This window comes from Vidua macroura, chromosome 3 (assembly GCF_024509145.1).
Source record: "Vidua macroura isolate BioBank_ID:100142 chromosome 3, ASM2450914v1, whole genome shotgun sequence".
NCBI classification, from domain to species: Eukaryota; Metazoa; Chordata; class Aves; order Passeriformes; family Viduidae; genus Vidua; species Vidua macroura.
Window position 1 is genome coordinate 3401849 of NC_071573.1, and position 16494 is coordinate 3418342.

Genomic DNA, 16494 nt, shown 5'->3' on the forward strand with positions numbered 1-16494 from the left:
TGGATGTGCAGCAGACATTTTTTAAGAAAAAATCAACACAAACCTGACAGATGAAAAGTAATTGTAGGTAAATGCCAGCACAAATGGGGAGAGCCTTTTAAGAACAAGGGTTAGGCAGACTTTCCAGCTGCATTTGAGCACACCAATGTGCTTATCTCCTAATAAGGCAGAACAAATATACTGAGATAAATGAGGGTTCTAAATGTTCCTCACTGCATTAATAATCTCAGGAATAATCACATAATGATTCCTGCATCATGTATTGGCATAAACTAGAAACAGAGCATTAAGAAACACAAACTTACTGAATTGCAACACGTTTTCCTTTTACAGAACACTGGTTTCCCAAGTACTGCTGCTCAAAAACAACAAATATAGATAGGTTTTTAAACCTGCTATTTGCCTGCTAACCTTCCCTAATAATTTTACAAACTCAGACGTGCATTGTAATTTGTGTTCTAAACTAGGAAAACAGTAATAGGAAAAACAAACAAACAGCAATGAAAACAACAAAACAGCTTTCTGAACATTTTTTTTCATTTGGTTTGGGAAGTCCAGATGTCATAATTCTATAAAAAAGTAAAGAAGAATCTGCTAAACAGATTCAGCACTAGATAATTAAACTAGTTTTAAAGGGAAAACAGTTTAAATGTATTATATATCACCTTTTACAATACCATTACAAGAACTCTAAACCGAGAAATTAAACTGATAAATCAGCTTAGTACAACAGCACATGAAAAAAAACCGCCTGTGCTTTGAGTTTATACTTCTTGTTTTATTCCTTCCTTTACATTTAAAAAAAAAAAAAAAAAAAAAAAAAGACAAAAAGTACCCGAAACGCAGCTTTTTCTGCAAACAGTGACCATTGACACCCAGGAGTCAATGAAACAGGAGGGCTCCTAGAGAGAAAGGCTTCAGCAGCAGCCTCAGCGCTGCTGCTGCTGCAGGTAGCCCTGCAGCAGGCCCTGCACGCGGGACAGGATGATCTCGTTGGCGCTGCTGCACTGCTCGGGGCCGTACGGCGGCTCGATGGTCAGCACCCCCGCCACGCTCAGCGTCCTGCCCAGCTCCCCCTGCTCGCCCACGGGGATGTGGTTCGTCTCCAGCCACATCTTCAAGGCGTTCTTCCTCTTCTCCAGCTCCTCCGGGCTGTAGGCCTGGCTTTCCTCGGGCGCGAGGATGCGAGCGAGGTGCTGCTTCGTGTCGCTGTCCCCTTCCTGCAGGACCTCGACCTCTCGGACGGCGTGGCCCATGACGAATGATATGGATCCTGTCTCGTTCTCTGGGAATGTTGCGAGGACAATGCTGTCCAGGAAAGAAGACTGTGTGAATTCCTGTTCTTAAGACTGAGAAGCAGCCTCCAAGGTTTTGGAGATTAAGAGCTCATTAGCATCAGCCTAACCCCAGGTATTTAGGCAATACCCAGCACCCAGCATTTTCCTTTCAAAAGCATGCTGCTATACCCTCAAAATACTATACCTAAAAATACCTAAAATACCTAAAAAATGTGGGGCTCTGCAGGGAATTGCTGGTCTTGAATCTGAAACTACTCTAGACACTATCAAGCAGAATATTAATGTACACTTTGCTTCGAAAAAATGAAGTCTGGAAATCTAAATATTTTTGTGCAGCTTTCCCAACACTGCTGAAGAACCTAAAACGTTTCAACATTCAGAAACAGTGATACCTTCATACATAAAGCACTTTGAATGCTGAAGGCAGCTAACAACACCAGAACCTTTTAATGAAAAAACAGTAATATTTATTGATCATTGCCAAAAGAATACTTTTTTAAATGACTGTTGCCAGTTTATGAAATTAAAATACAACAGAACACACTACGAAGGCTCAGGCTCACATCGTAGAAGCCTGGTGTTTTCCCAAGGGCACTTGCATCCCAGAAGTCCTAAAATGCAAGTAGGAAGACAGCTGGTTATATTTCTAGGATCTCTCCCTCATATATCAATAAACAGCATCAGAAACTGTGTTATTCCTCTTGTGGGAAGCAAAATTCCAGAAATTGATGCCAGCACTGCGCTAGCCTATTATTGTCACTATTAGTGGAAGTAATGACTTTTTGGGATGTGTCCAGTGAGAGGTGCCTTGATTTCAGCCTGGAGCATCACCAGAGTCACTCACAGCTGCATGCACCTTCCTTACCAAAATGATAGGAAACTTCAGGAGATTATTGGAGCTACTTCAGAGCTGAAGCAACAACCAATTCTTCTGAAACACGTCAGAAGCTGACTGTTTTAGTTTTCAGCCTCCAGCCTGTGTTCATGTGGGACAAGCTTACATCCAATAAGGTATGAAAGAGCTCTAGCAGCAAGGAGGCAAATTTCTGCTCATTCCCTGGTGCATTTTGCCTTTCAAACCCTCTTTTCAAGTTACTCACTTGGGATACCAGAGATGTGTGGTACCACTTTCTGTCCACTGCCCCTGATTTTCCTTGCTTGCTCTCCAAAGAAGCCTTGACACCTTCCTGGGTGTCTGGCTGGAGTGGAAAGCCAGGCACCAATGCAAGAACTCTGGACAAAGGCTAAGGATTTCAACACCTAAACTACTGAAAGCACTCCAGCACTCTTCGTAAAGCAGGGTTTGGTATATTACCAAAAGCAATCTTTAGCACACAGATTGCTGAGAGGTAATAGTATAAGTTTTAAATAAGAGTAAGTCACTTGGAATTATAATCCTGTGTGATTTAATATGCTGCTCACTTAGCTTTACTTGCTTAGCATGAGGAGCTGGGTTTGCTGAAGCCTTGGCTGCAAGCTGTGAACCTTCACCTTGAACACATGCATTCAGCTGGTAGAGAGCTGATTTTTTAGCAATTCTCCTACAAGCTGGCACAGTGCTGAGTTTTGAATTTACAGTGAGAATAACATTCCTAGCACACTGATATTTTGGTTGTTGCTAAGCAGTGCTTATTCTAAATCAAGGACTTTTTAGTTTGCCATGCTCAGCCAGAGATGAGGTGCACAGGAAGTACAAAACAGAAGATAAGGAGGCTGCTGCAGCCATCAGCAGAAGCTGCAACTTAACAAGATAACATGCCATTTTTGCTCCAAATAAGTTTGCTTCAGCCTTGGAATCTTTTCTCCTCCTAAAAATCTTGTTTTCATAAAAGCTTTGGTACTTACGTGGCAGAAACTGGGTCAACTGTTAAAACCCATCCTTCATATTCATGTTTCTCAACTGCAACAACTTTCACCAATTTGTTCACATATGTTTCCCAATCTAGAGGGCTTTTTCTCTGCCAGTCATTCATAGTTCCTACATCCAGGACCTAGAAAACAACCAGATCAATCAGCAGATGCAGTCAATCTTTTTGCTTTGCTCTTCACATCAGAACTGTGTTTGTCTCCGTGTAAAGATTTGTCTTTAGCAAAATTTGCCCTTTTTTTTTTTTAAAGCAGACATTCACACAAGCGGTTTGCATAAAGCTGCACTTCTGTAATTCCCCACGGAGTCCACTTTTTAAAGGCACACAGCAAAGCCTCAAACCCCACTGTTGTGGTAACCTTACGCTTTCCCGTTGCATCCAACACTCCACCTATCGCTGTGCCTTCTTACAAAACCTTGGAGGTGGAAGTTCAGCGCCTTTGTTTTGTGCCCTGGCGCATCACGGGTGCCCGAGCCCTTCCACCGCCTGTGGATAAGCGTTATCCACCCGGCTCTCCCCTCATCCCCTCCGCTGGAGCACCAGCAGCTGCTGTTCCACTCTTTTCCCCCGTCCAGCATTCCCAGCCCAGCACTCCCCCCGCAGAGCGATGGCTGGGAGGGCGCTTTGTTCCTCGGGAATGCCTTCCCGGCAGGAAGAGCCTGCACAGCCCAGCTGGGAGCCGCGGGCCCCCCGTTCCCCATCCCGCTTTCCCGCTCACCGGCCCCGGTTCCCGTTCCCGCTGCGGGCCCCTGGAGCTGCCCCGGGCGGCACCGAGCGCCTTCCCCCGGCCCGGGTTCCGCACCAAATGCTCCCGTGGGGAGTTTTACAGCTGCGGGGAGGGGGGCACATCAATGACACAGAGGTTTGCACGCCTCGGGCCAGGTCGCAAAACAAGGAGCCGGGGGCCGTGTGGCATTTCAATGCCGCTGCCTTCTGCCCCTCTGGAGCCGGATTTGCTCCTGGGATGCTCCTGCTGGCGCATGCCGGGCCGTGCCTCGTCCGTGTGCGTTAATAGGGGTAGGTGCGCGCTCTGTGCATCTGCTACGTAAAAATAAGGTATTTTTGCTGCCTGGTTGTTGAGTCGCTTTTAGCAAGCTCTGCCGTGAAGGTGAGAAGCTTGATTCCAAAACCCGCTCCCAGCCCACACCTGCTCTGTTCCAGCAGCACTCACACAGAGTTTCCTGTGGATGCACCGAACAAGCTGCTGGCCCTCGATTCGGCGATTCGTTAGGAATTTGTGAACGCGAGCATGCAACGGTTTTGAAAGCGCTAACACAAAACATATAAAGGGTATAAAATGAGACCGTCATATATTGCAGGCTTAAAGGAGCTATTTCCTTTTTTTCCCTTTGAGAGTCTCAATTCAGCCTCTCCAGCACTACAGGGATTGTGTATGAATGGCTTGTGCCACTGCTACTGCCTCCTTTCAGCCACATCTCATCTATTAGAAAGCGGGGAGAGCAAATCGAATTGTTTTCGCTCTAAGAACAAGCACTGGCCTGCACTCGAGGCGGCTACGCACCAGCTGATGGGGATATCACCTCCAATACGGGATGCGTCCAAGGATCGCTCCCACTCAGGAGATGCCAGGACAGAAAGGCCCTGCTGCCTTTACTCCCATCGGGCAGATGACCACCAGCAGCAGGACGGGGAGCCCGCTTTCCCAGGGAAAGGCTCTCCCGTTCCCGCTGACTCCCGCAATTCCTATTTCAGGCCCCAGTTCCCGTTCGGGAGCCCGCCCCCGCGCGCATGCGCGCCTCCGCGCGGCGCGGGAGGGGCGGGGGAGCCGGCCAGGGGGCAGGCGCGTGCGGCGGCGCGTGCGCGTGCCCGCGGGCGGCGGAGCCGTCGGGATGTCGCGTTACGGCCGCTATGGAGGCGGTGAGGGCTCCCCGGGGGCCGCGCGCGGCGGGCGGCTGCGCGGGCGGGAAGGGGAGAGGGCTCTGGGAGAGAGGCGGTTACCGCGGGGAGCTCGGCGGCCGGCGGGCGCCGGCGGGGAGGGGAGGAAGGCGATGCGGCCGCCGCCGCCGTTGTCGCCGCCGCCATTTTGCGTCAGCGGCCGTGGGGGAGGGCGCGCGGCCGGGCGCGCGGCGCTCGCGGTGAAGGCGGGAAGGGGCCGCGCGGACAAGATGGCGGCGGCCGGGGGAGGGCGGGGAGGGGCTGAGGCCGCGCCCGCTGCCGGCCCCGCGCTGAGCCCCGGTCCGCTCCCGCAGAGACCAAGGTGTACGTGGGGAACCTGGGCACGGGCGCCGGCAAAGGCGAGCTGGAGAGAGCCTTCAGCTACTACGGACCGCTGAGAACCGTGTGGATCGCCAGGAACCCGCCGGGGTTCGCCTTCGTGGAGTTCGAAGACCCCCGGGATGCTGAAGATGCTGTCCGCGGACTTGACGGGAAGTACGTGTCCGTTTCGCGTGTTTGCCGAGGCCGCTGACAGAGAATCGGGGTTTGTCACGCTGGTCCCCGTGCTCTTGTAGCTCTGTCACGGACTGAAAGGTTTAACCCAGACCCTTCGTGTGGACTCGTTCCAGGGTGATCTGCGGCTCCAGGGTCCGAGTGGAAGTATCCACAGGGATGCCGCGCCGCTCCCGCTACGACCGGCCGCCTGCCCGGCGCCCCTTCGACCCCAACGACAGATGCTACGAGTGTGGTGAGAAAGGCCACTATGCCTATGACTGTCACCGCTATAGCCGGCGAAGGAGGAGCAGGTACGTGCGGGGCCGGGGCGGCCGCGTTGCTTCGCCAGCTCGCTTTTGTGTAGTTCTTGTTAGCAAAGAACACAATGTTACACCAGTTTTCTTTAAACTTTAACGCTAGAATAAATGTATAGGTGTATATTACAATTTGTTGCTATTTCTATCAAATGTTAATATCTTAATAATCAACCTGGTCAAAACCTTTCAGGTTTCTTCGTTTGAGTCAGTCGCCTTGATTCAGAATGTCACGAGCCTTAAGATTTCATGCTGAGGCGCCTTGCAAATCCGACACTTAAGATCCTCCTAGACCTTGAGGTGATCAGCATAAGAGGCCAGATCCCCTCGAGCCATCTACACGTAGCTTCACCTTATTCTTTAAGGGCAGAAAATTTGAGACGGTGACCGCCGTAACAGTAAATTTGGCTTTCAATTGGGGCCCCCCTCCGGTTTAGAAAGAGGAACACCAGATTGACCACATTCCCACCTAGAAAAATCTTCTTGCGTCAATCAAGCCTCACCCTGGCTCATTGGGCTGTCAGTTTGATCGTCGTTAGATTGAAGAGAACACCTACCTAGATGCAGCGCTCGCCTATAGATACTTCTAGATCGTCTAGATCTGCTAGACCTTGGGCCAAAGAGGGTCGACCTGCAAACTTGCAAGGTTTATTTTAAATACGCATTACAGTGTTTTCTATTCTAATGTAATTCTGCAATGTAATTCAGCTTTTAACATTTTTCTAGGTAGTAAAAATGCTCAAGACAAGTAGGCCCAGACATTTTTCCAACTGACAGATGCTAGTTCTTTAGTTGTCTGAAAAAAGTTTTGACTTCAGCAGGGCCTCACACGTGCGGGTTGCTGCAGCTGTCTGCTGATACCTGTTTTTTCTAACCTAAACCCAGGTCCCGGTCCAGATCCCGCTCGAGGTCCCGAGGAAGAAGATATTCCCGGTCACGCAGCCGCAGCCGTGGTAGGAGGTGTGTTTGAGATTGTCTTTTATTCCTGTTGCCTTCTTCTGCCCAGAAAAGGCTACACTTGAACAACTCTTGGAATTGGTTTCTTTGCAGGTCCAGGTCAGCTTCCTATCGTAGGTCCAGGTCCGTGTCTCCTCGTAGGTCCAGGTCTGTGTCTCCCCGCCGGTCGCGGTCGGCTTCCTTGAAGAGATCAAGGTAATTAGGACTAATTTTTACTGTGTGGTTTATTTTTGTTGGTGTTTTCTTGTTTTAATTAGACTCCAAAAGGTATTGAATAATAGATTTCAAAAGATGCTGACCTCTAGAAGTCAGCATGCTTTAAAAAGTTTCTGATAATCCTAGTTAAATTTACAGGCGTACTAATGAGTTTTGAGATCTTACCTTGAGACAGTGGCATCTCCCATGATTGAATTTCTTTGTCTAAAATGTCTAATGATCATGTAGGTGTATGATCATGTAAGTCTTAAGTTCACAAGTAGACAATTTATATAGTGCTGTAATTGTCATCACTTCTTCTTGAGTTGGTTTAATTTTAATTTATCTCAATGTTTTAATTTCAGGTCTAGATCACGATCCAGATCTAGATCCAGATCTGTTACATGGCCCCGAAGCAGGTATGTGACTATAGGTAGTTGGTAAAAGTTGCTTAAAAGTCTCGTTAGGCTCTCTAACAACTGTTAAGGGTTTTTTCCAGGAAAAGATGTGTTCTCCCTCCACTACTAATCTAGGAGTCTGTAGTTTTAAAATGCAGTGTAGAAGATTGTTCTTCCTCTTTTTTTCTTTTGCACACCAGTAACTTCTAGGTCACCACAGTCATCAGAAATACTGGTTTGATCAGGTTGCATTAACAGCTAAGAAATGTAGAATTAATCTCAAAAGTTTATGTTTCTTTGTGTAGCACACACAAGACTCTGGATTCTTCCCATTATTCTTCCAAGAAAGCAGGATGCCCTTCCAGTAGTGTGTTAATGCTTCATTGTCTGCAGCCAGGCAAGTCTTGAAGGGCTTGCTGGTGTCCTGAGTGTTACAGCTGCAGTTCCAGCTCTGTTGAATATCAGTGTCAGTCTGCAGGAGCTGATCTTGATTTGAGATAAACACCTGTCAGAATTACTGTGTACCAATAAATGTGTCACAAGAGTAACAGTCATACTTTAAAGGAACACAGGATGCTATTTGTTCCCTTAAACTTTACTTGATAGTAAGTAAGTGCAGCCTGTGCTTCATGGAGCTTTGTCCTGGCAGCAGGGCTGACTGGGTGCCCTAGACAAGAACAAGAGTAAATGGAAATTCTGCTCTGGATATGGAATTGCTTATGGCCCAGCCTATCCCTGTGCCTGCTGTGCTGGTTTTAATGGCTGCTCTTGGAAACAGGGAACAGTCAACCATGAGGAAACACAGGGAAATACAGGATGGCTTCAGCTAAAGGGAGCAGGTGGAAAAGCCCACAGCTGAAGGTGGCATTTTCTGAGGATGGACAGCAAGCAATGATGGGAGTTTTAAGGGAAAGATGAAGACCAGATGGCTTCATTAAGTGCAGAAACTCACACAGATAGTCCAGAAGCTGGTAAAGAGAGAGAAGGTTGCCCAAAGCAGTAGAGCAGTGCATTTCTCTGGCTGGGTACACCTGTGGCTAAACCACGTTCAATCTTAGTGCTGATTGTTCCAACGTGACTTAATCATGGCTTATCACTGTCCACTGTCAGGGGTGAGCCAGAAACAGCTACAGTCAGACTCTCAAAGAGGAAAACATCTTGATTTTACCACCACTGTTTTCTCTTTTTGGTACCATGCTGGTTTTCTGCAGGGTAAAGGATACTTGTAGTGACACTTCTGGACTATTGTGTGACACTTGGCATTGTAAGTAGGGATTAAGCGACTGAGGCATAGGAAGTTACAGATGCACAACTAGACAGAAGTGGCAAAAGAATTGTGTTTATGTAATTGAAAGATTATTTCTTTACAAAAAGAGTCCAAGGAATGCATTGCACTTAGAGACAGGCTCTGGGTTCATGAGGGAGACCGACTAAATGAGTACATTACATTGGCTGGTTTGACAGTGTCACAGCACACATCTGGAAATTGTTGTGGAAAGCCTTGGATGTGGAATGTAGAGCACTTCTTGGGGGACCTCAAAATTTCATTGAGGCTTTCAGGCAGTATTCGTGTTCCCCTGGTGCAGCAGCCTCAAAGGTGGACATTTTCCACATTTTTTTCATAAGGATTAAGTTCAAACATTTAAAAAAAATACTTGAAGTAAGTGGATATATAAGATGAACTTCACAGAGAAGATACTTCTAGGAATGAGCTGTCTGCAGCTGTCTGCAACTGCAGTGGCAGGTGCCACTCAAGTCTAATAAAACCTGCAAGTTTAGAGCATGGCTTTTTATTAGCTTTCTGAAAATACCGGTCAGGAATTGGGTTGTTCCTGTGTTCCTGCCACCTGCATCAGCAAACAGTGGTCATCAGCTAGGGACCAAAGTACAGAGCAGCATGTGCAGCATCCATGTAAAAAGACTTCTTTGGAAACTTAACAGGCAAAACCCTGGAAACTTGCAGGATTCTGTGTATTCAGCATGACAGTGCTTATCCACTGAGTGTGAATCCTGCTGTCCTAAATGTGGGAACTTGCATGCTCTGTTTCCCTGCTGAGCTGTGGTTTTTTCCTTGCAGGTCTAGGTCTCATGGCAGATCAAAGTCTGGCTCGCCAGCCAAGAGGTGAGCACACACACATAGAGCCTGAAGCAGCATCTCAAATTTAGGTTTGCATGATTAACAGAGCCTGGTCCTTTAGAAAAATATCCCCCTAGCATGGGTCCCCAGCTAATATCTTCATGATATGACAGAAATTACAGCATTTCATCTGCAGCTCTTGGGAATGTGTTCCTTACCTGTCTCTGGGTTTTCTTTAACTCTTTGTGGTTTCCAATACAGTACTAATTTTTTGTGCCTTTGTGCTCAGTGCTGTTAAATTTTTCTATCCATCAGACAAAGAGCTTGAGCTGTGTTAATGCTTCTCTTAAAACAGCAATCTGGTGATGTTGCTTTTCTCAAAGCCTCACCTTAGTACCACCCCTTGTTTTTCTGTTTGTCTACTGAAGAAAGTTGCTTAAAATGCATCTCCACACTAAATAAATGGAGAATCCCTGTCAGAGTAAAAATTGATCTGAAAACTACCATGGGAAAGACCTGGCTAGATTCCTTATGATTTGCTTTCTGATAGGTTGGGGGTTTTTTAAACATAACAGTTGCTTTTGACACTGAAGCTGCATTGATGCTGTTTTGTTTTGGCAGCCGGTCGAAGTCCCGGTCGCCGTCTCCAAAGAGAAGGTACGTTGGTCTCCCTACTAATAGCATAGACTCCATAGAGCTGGCATTTTAGTGTCTGCACTGATCTCTGCTGAGGAGTTTGCTGCTTGTAGGAAAGTACTGGAAAGGTATTTTGCTGAGATCTCTTTCACAGCAATAATATTGTGGTTGTGGCTTTCTATATGGCAATATGTATACGTGATAAATGCTCAGGGTTATGTAGCAGTGTCTTGTCTGCTCCCCTGTTCCTTTTGTTCTGCTTTGTTCCAATAAAACTGACAGTTTTATTGCACAGAGACTGATGAGCTTAAAGCATAGAATAAATGTAGGAAATCAGCTTTCAGTCTCATTAAAAGCTACACTGACATTGGGGAAGGTAGAGTGGAGTACCCTGGCACATCAGTCAGGAATGGAAGATCAGGCCTGTTACGTTCACTGCTGTTAATTAAGTCAGTAAATAGTTTTCTCTCTGTGTATATGCACAGAGTAATGTGTAGAATATGTGGAGTGACAGAATCAGCAGCATTTTTTTCCCTAATTAGAATTCTTTAATAGATCATTTTTACAACTTCAGTGTCAAACAATCACAAGGGCATCAAAGAATACTCATAAATGTTGAGTGATCACCGTGATAGGTTTTGACAAGCTGCTGTATCAGAACAGTGAAGAAGTATCTTGCTCCTTTGGAGATCACTATAAGTAATACCCTTTAGATGGCCTTACAGTGATCTCATTTTAAAAATAACAGTAAAGAAAAAAAGTGTTATCTCCAGATTATCAACCTGTTAACTTTTGTCGGTAGTGATTGGTTATTTTGTTCAAAAAGTTCTTAAAGAGAGCCAGAGTCTGGTATACTCCTGTTGCTTTTTCCTGTATTTGTGATTCCCAAGTAATGAAATGTTAATTGTGGATTGTTTTCCTTTCAGCCGTTCACCATCAGGAAGCCCTCAACGAAGTGCAAGTCCTGAAAGAATGGATTAAAGTTATGAAGTTAATCTTTTAGGAAGAAAGTTATTTTGCTTACATTATTATAAGGGATTCTGTGGTGTCTTTGTAAATGTAAGAATGTAGATAGAAGAGTATATCAACTAAAATTTGGCATGATCTGGGTCTTCTGAGTTAGTCACACCAATAGACTAGCACAGGTCTCTTTTTATTGTATGAATTAACTTCCTGTGATACAAAAATGTGGGACTTTTTTATTGGCACATTGAAATAAAATGTGTATTTTTAACTAAAACTTCTCTGTAGTAACCCTGCTGCTTCTGTTAACGTTTGGGTAATTTTAGCTGTGTGCCATGTAACGTGGATGAAAAATGTCAAAAATGGGAATCACTAATCCCAGCTGGTGTCTTCTCAAGGTAGTCACTTTTCACATCTACTGTTGAATGGTCTTTGGTGAAAGGATTCCTGTTCTCCTTGAAATGGAATTTAGAATCCATCTCTGTCTGCAGATGGATAAAAATTTGCATATGCCCTTTTCATTCCTTGATATTTAGAGGGCATTCATTTTTCTGCCTGATCTGCTTATTCTGCAAAGTTAATTCTCTGGTGTTTGACTGTTGATACCACATGGCCCAAAAATCTAAGGATAAACTTTCCTCCAAAACACATCTTTTAAGCAAATAACATCTGCAGAAACCTCTAAAGGTAATAGAAATAATTAATAACTTGACAATTGCTACTTTCACTTGTTGCATTTTTTAGTAATTGATGTAAAGAAAACTTTTTAAAATATCTCAAGGTGTGTTTTCCTTTTTTGAGGGAAGGTCCTTAAAATGAAAGATTCTCAGCTGCCCTCAGGAGTTCTAACTGGCTTCACAGAAACTGGTATGGTTGTCAAGCAGCCCATATCCTGGAGATGGCTTTGTTGAATGATCCCAATTTCTTACAGCAAATACACAACCTGCAGGAGCCATTATTTGTGTATAGGTGTGTCCAGTTGTCCTCATTCTGTATGAAGGAATTGCATGATACAGCACTTCAATACAGATCACAGCAAGGGTCTGGCAACAATGTTGGACTGTGAACAAAAACCTGGTAGGCAGAGGGGTGCAAACCATCTTTTCTTTTTGCTGGGATTGGCTATCTAGCAGAAATAAAGGCCAGTTTCAGCAGCAAGTAAGCACTGAAATGGAAAGCCAGGCCTGTTTGGGCTTCCAATGAAATCTATCATAGCAGTTTGCTTCCACTGTGTAAACCACAGCAGAACAGCTTAAATAAAGTTACAAGATGAATTTGTTACACCTGGGGTAAAGCATGGTTTCCAAGAAACAGATTTCCTGTTAATAATGACTGCATGAAGCTTTTCTGGTGGATGACTCAACAGTCCAGATCCTAAAGGTGCTGTTTGCTGCAGCATCCTCTGGCCTTTATTCCTGGTCCTGGCTGTGCCTGGATCCTCTCTGGGGCTCACCATGGCCATTGGTGTTCCAGGTGGATTCTGGCCATACCAACTCCCACTGTGGCACGGCTGACACAAATGTTCCCTGCAGCCCAAATGCCTGAAGCCTGTGATACGTGTTTGGAATATTTTACTGGTTGTGCATTGTGTACCTGGTGAGAGGCACACGTACGCCACTGCTCTGGAATTTCATCACCTTGTCTTTTCTGTACTCTCAAGGCAAACCTGCTCTGCTCCACAATAAACCTGCAGACTGACACGACAGCTCTACTGGTACCTGTTTTTCAGTACCCAGAGACACTGGAAGACCGAGCAGAAGAGCCTGGGGTCTCTCTAGGGGGGCTGGGGTTCCTCTAAACCCAGACATGAGAACCTGAGCAAGGAGTGGGGCTGTGGTGGTGCAGACAGTCACTCCAAAGGACAGCCAGCACTTTGTAAGGTGCAGAAAGGGAGCAGTGACAAATGTGACATCTGTGCTTTTGTGCAGCTGTGCTGTCCAAAATTCAGCTCTGGCCTGAGTTTGGTAGGATTTCACCACAACTTCCATGCAGTGTTTTTGAGCAGCTGGAAAAGACACAGGGGTGCGTTGTGGGACTGGTGCTGCTGTGGCCCTGTGCCTCTGGGCAGGATGTGCACACCCCACACAGGCTGGCTGGGGCTGGGTGGGGGCAAGGGAAGTGTATCAGGTCTCCAGTGTGGTGGGCAAACCCCACTCTCAGGGAGAATGGGGTTCCCCTGGTTTCCAACCTGGTGTTCCCTGTGGGTGGGCTTTGTTCTCCAAGGGGTACCAGCCCTCACAGACGATATGACCACTGCTGTGCACAGCAGGAGAGGAGTGGGGCTGTCAGGGTGGCAGAACTGAGTGTGACAGAGCTGCCCCATTTGCAAGCCCAGTGGCCAGGCACTTCCCCTGCATCTCTGCAGCTGAGGAAGCATGGTGAAGTGCTGCAGGCCCTGGGTGCAGCAGCATGGCAGGAGAAGGTGGGACCCTGTGCCTAATGCAAGGACTGTCAGCCTGTTTCCCTGGGGAGTGGGCTACCAGCTCCCTCATAGGATGGTGCTGTTATCCCCTGGCTTGTGCCAATTTTTCTGAACCCTCAGAAACGTGGAGGTTTTCCTCAGATAGTTCCCTGATACAGGGATTTGGAGATTTCATGTGGAAACACAGTGTTAGGATGTGATGGGTTTTCTCCTGCAGTTGTACATTCAGGACTAAATGGGTGTGCCCAGTTCACTTCAGCAGCCAAGAAAGAGCTTAGGAGTTTAACCAGAGCATCCAGGGCAGCCAGCTGGGATAATCCCAGCACACTGTCCTCCTCAAAGCTGTCCTGCATGAGCACTGCACACCACTTAGAGCACTTTGACAGAAGGAGCAGATGATGTAACAAACAACCACAACTGCATCAGCTTTCCCACATGCTCCACATTAATATTACTGGATATTGCCCCTGCTGTAGTTGGAGCTGTGATGTCATGCCCCTAAACAAAGTGTTTTCAGTGCATTTTTACTGCAAAACAAAACCCAATGCCCAGGGTGAGAGGCTGGACAGAGTGTGAGACTTTTGCACAGACCAGACAGCAGCAGAGGTGGTGACAGGAGCTAAAGCCAGCAGAAACCACATGTGAAAACCACAAAAGATAAAGGCTCCCAGATCAGGTGCATCACCCAGGGTAGTTGGAAAGCTCTGTTTGGCACCTGGCAGGATTTCTGGCTCAGCTGCTGGAGGCACTTACCCCTCTCAGTGCTGGGAGTCAGCAGCCCTTCTCCTCAAGCAGTGCTGAACACAAGCCACGTGGTGTGGTTGTATTCCTCACCCGGATGGAGCAGGACATTGGGGAAGTGAGGCTGGGGAGAAGCAGCAGCACATCAGTGACTGTGAACACATTCCATTCCCTGGGACCAGAAAGCATGGCTGCATGCCTTTGTTCTTCCCAAGGCATATTCCCACAGCTCCCCCCAGCCATTTCCAGCAGCACTGTGTAACCACCCACTGCTTACCAGCGGGCTGAGTGGGTGCGTCCCACCGCTGGTTGAATCCAGGCCATGAGGAACAATTCAGATATGAGAGGAATGTGGCAAGGCCCCAGTGGGGCCGTCTGCTCTAGGTCCCACACCTTTGGGAAGTTGGGCTGCACAGGGCCAGTCCCTGCTGCGCTGACTGACCCCTGTCTAAAGCCACTGTGACCTGTGCCTGCCTCACTTCTGGCATCTGCAGTGTCCCCTTGTCAAGCAGACTCTGTTCCTCCATTTAGTGCCCCAGAGGCATGGAGGGTGGTGGGGGTATGTCCCCTGCCACAGGACCCAAGTAACCCGTGGGAGGGGAATGGACAGCTCACCTTGTTAATGGCATCAGGCCAGTTCTGGGTTTCCAGGCAGAAAGCCGAGTGCTTGGGGTACGTGGCAGCACCTTTGCCCTTCAGGGAGCCATCCAGGTTGTCCCCGGTGTAAAACTGGATGCCAGGCTGGGTGGTGTGAACCTCCATGGTCCTGCCGGTGGGCGGGTGGAAAACCCTGCAGAGATGCCAGTGGAGGATGACGTGGGCCTGGCTGAACGGGCACCCCCTGGCTCCAGGGGTGGGGACTCCTGCCAAGGTCCCAGCCTACCTGGCCACAAGGCGTCGATCCTGCCCCTGATGCAGGCAGAAGTTGTGGTCAAAGCCATCCAGGTGAAACTTCTGCAAGTGCTTGCCCAGCTCCACAGGCTGCCGGAGATCAAAGCCAGTGCCCTGCACGGCGGCCACCTCCCCTAAGCAAGGGGAACAGCAGGCTCAGCCACTCAGCTGCATGCCAGCAAACCCTACCTTGTCCCCCAGCACAGCTGGCAGCTCCTGGGGACACTGCTGTTCTTAGCAGGGACAAAGCACAGACAAGGAGCAAGAAAACACACGAAAGATTGTATATGTACAAACCCAGCATTTTCTCCCTTGCCTTTGTTAAGACTGCTGTGGGCATACAGCATCCTGTGATAAAGCAGCACAAACAACCCCAGAACATACTAAACACAGTCACCCCAACCCAAAGGTGAGGGGTTTTGCATGGGGGGGGGCAGAGTAAACGCCTTGGAAAAAAAAAAAAATGAAACTGCTCCAATTCAGGCACTTACATAAAATACAGCAGGCATTGCACACAAGGGGTCTATCTTTAATAATTGCACAAATCTTATTTTCACCCCAAGACTAAGACTACCCACACAAGAAGGAACTGTAAAAGGCAGGGGTAACAAGCTGGCCACAATTAAGATGTGAAACAGCTCCACGGTGAAAGAATAAGGGAGAAGTGGGGCACTGGATGTCAGTGGGATGTGGCACTGGATGTCAGTGGGATGGCCTTAAGCTCTTCCCCTATTTGTCCACAAGCATGGCACACCAAGCTGAGCAGAAGCCACCTGGACCAAAGAGTCCACTCTTCCAGGTGCCACAGGGAGCTTGTCTCCTGGACGGACTCACATAACAACCTCACATCCCATGTGCCTCTGGCCCCATTTCCTGCTGCTCCTGCCTGCTCCCTGGGGCTGGTGACCAGCACCTGGTGCTGCCCACCCTGCTCATGTGCAGTGGCACTGCACCCAAAGGTGAGGGCCCCGCTGTGCCTGGGGTCTCCTGGGTGCTGGTGTGTCCCCCTTGCCAGGCAGTGCTGCTGCCCACACCCACCAACATTGCTCAGAAAAATCACTTCCACCTGGTGGCGCAAGCCTGGCACCGCCTACCAGTAGGGATCTTGGTGTCGTCCACAGGCAGGTAGGAATCTGCTTCAATGGAGATCTCGTGGTCATAGACATCCCGGGAGCCCTGCAGGAGGATGGGAAATGCTGGGATTCCTGTTGTAGCCACTGTTCAAGCAGCCCTAAGCAGAGTTGTGAAATCATAGTCCACAGTGCTGCCCCAGCTGATTAGGTAGTGCCTGGAGCACCTCCTGGCCCTCATTCCACCTTGATCTTGGGCACGGGACAAAGGTA

General features: G+C 47.9%; 3 protein-coding genes across 12 annotated transcripts in view; 1 reads left to right on the forward strand and 2 right to left on the reverse strand.

The window, feature by feature from the left end:
* On the reverse strand, positions 1–5237 carry GEMIN6 (gem nuclear organelle associated protein 6). 4 transcript variants are annotated; one of them, XM_053972375.1, is made up of 3 exons: positions 5126–5237; positions 3144–3289; positions 1–1308 (listed from the first exon to the last, which is right to left on the reverse strand). In XM_053972375.1, exons 1-3 carry the CDS (start codon positions 5207–5209, stop codon positions 930–932), a joined length of 609 nt encoding a protein of 202 aa, XP_053828350.1. In that variant the 5' UTR covers positions 5210–5237; the 3' UTR covers positions 1–929. The 4 variants fall into 4 exon arrangements, with proteins under 4 accessions (XP_053828350.1, XP_053828353.1, XP_053828354.1 ...); XM_053972378.1 differs by lacking the exon at positions 5126–5237 and adding an exon at positions 4689–4775; XM_053972379.1 differs by lacking the exon at positions 5126–5237 and adding an exon at positions 4314–4435.
* On the forward strand, positions 4790–11374 carry LOC128804549 (serine/arginine-rich splicing factor 7). Of its 2 annotated transcripts, XM_053972373.1 has the most exons (9): positions 4790–5044; positions 5377–5557; positions 5692–5868; positions 6757–6831; positions 6922–7023; positions 7389–7442; positions 9499–9543; positions 10120–10155; positions 11061–11374. In XM_053972373.1, the coding sequence occupies exons 1-9, from the start codon at positions 4795–4797 to the stop codon at positions 11113–11115; spliced, it is 975 nt and encodes a 324-aa protein (XP_053828348.1). In that variant the 5' UTR covers positions 4790–4794; the 3' UTR covers positions 11116–11374. The 2 variants fall into 2 exon arrangements, with proteins under 2 accessions (XP_053828348.1, XP_053828349.1); XM_053972374.1 differs by lacking the exons at positions 9499–9543; positions 10120–10155.
* Positions 10672–16494, reverse strand: part of GALM (galactose mutarotase) — a 23322-nt gene continuing 17499 nt past the window's right edge. For 4 of the 6 annotated variants that reach the window (XM_053972369.1, XM_053972366.1, XM_053972367.1 and 1 more), the window contains 5 exons: positions 16246–16327; positions 15144–15285; positions 14876–15050; positions 14273–14384; positions 10672–11098 (listed from right to left, as the gene is read on the reverse strand). In XM_053972369.1, the coding sequence (XP_053828344.1) occupies positions 14307–14384; positions 14876–15050; positions 15144–15285; positions 16246–16327 (477 nt within the window). In that variant the 3' untranslated portion in view covers positions 10672–11098; positions 14273–14306. Of the gene's footprint in view, positions 11099–12021; positions 12088–14272; positions 14385–14875; positions 15051–15143; positions 15286–16245; positions 16328–16494 lie in introns of those variants that run through there. The other 2 variants (XM_053972370.1, XM_053972372.1) reach the window with 2 other exon arrangements.

Bases quoted from the DNA above. Each gene is read 5' to 3' on its own strand.
- LOC128804549 (XM_053972373.1), top strand. From the start codon at position 4,795: ATGACCACCAGCAGCAGGACGGGGAGCCCGCTTTCCCAGGGAAAGGCT. The intron at 5,045-5,376 runs GTGAGGGCTCCC...CCGCTCCCGCAG, and splicing joins TTACGGCCGCTATGGAGGCG to AGACCAAGGTGTACGTGGGG. The intron at 9,544-10,119 runs GTGAGCACACAC...TTGTTTTGGCAG, and splicing joins TCTGGCTCGCCAGCCAAGAG to CCGGTCGAAGTCCCGGTCGC.
- GEMIN6 (XM_053972375.1), bottom strand. From the start codon at position 5,209: ATGGCGGCGGCGACAACGGCGGCGGCGGCCGCATCGCCTTCCTCCCCT. The intron at 3,290-5,125 runs GTAACCGCCTCT...GTTGTTTTCTAG, and splicing joins CGGCCGCCGAGCTCCCCGCG to GTCCTGGATGTAGGAACTAT. The intron at 1,309-3,143 runs GTAAGTACCAAA...TTTCCTGGACAG, and splicing joins GTTGACCCAGTTTCTGCCAC to CATTGTCCTCGCAACATTCC.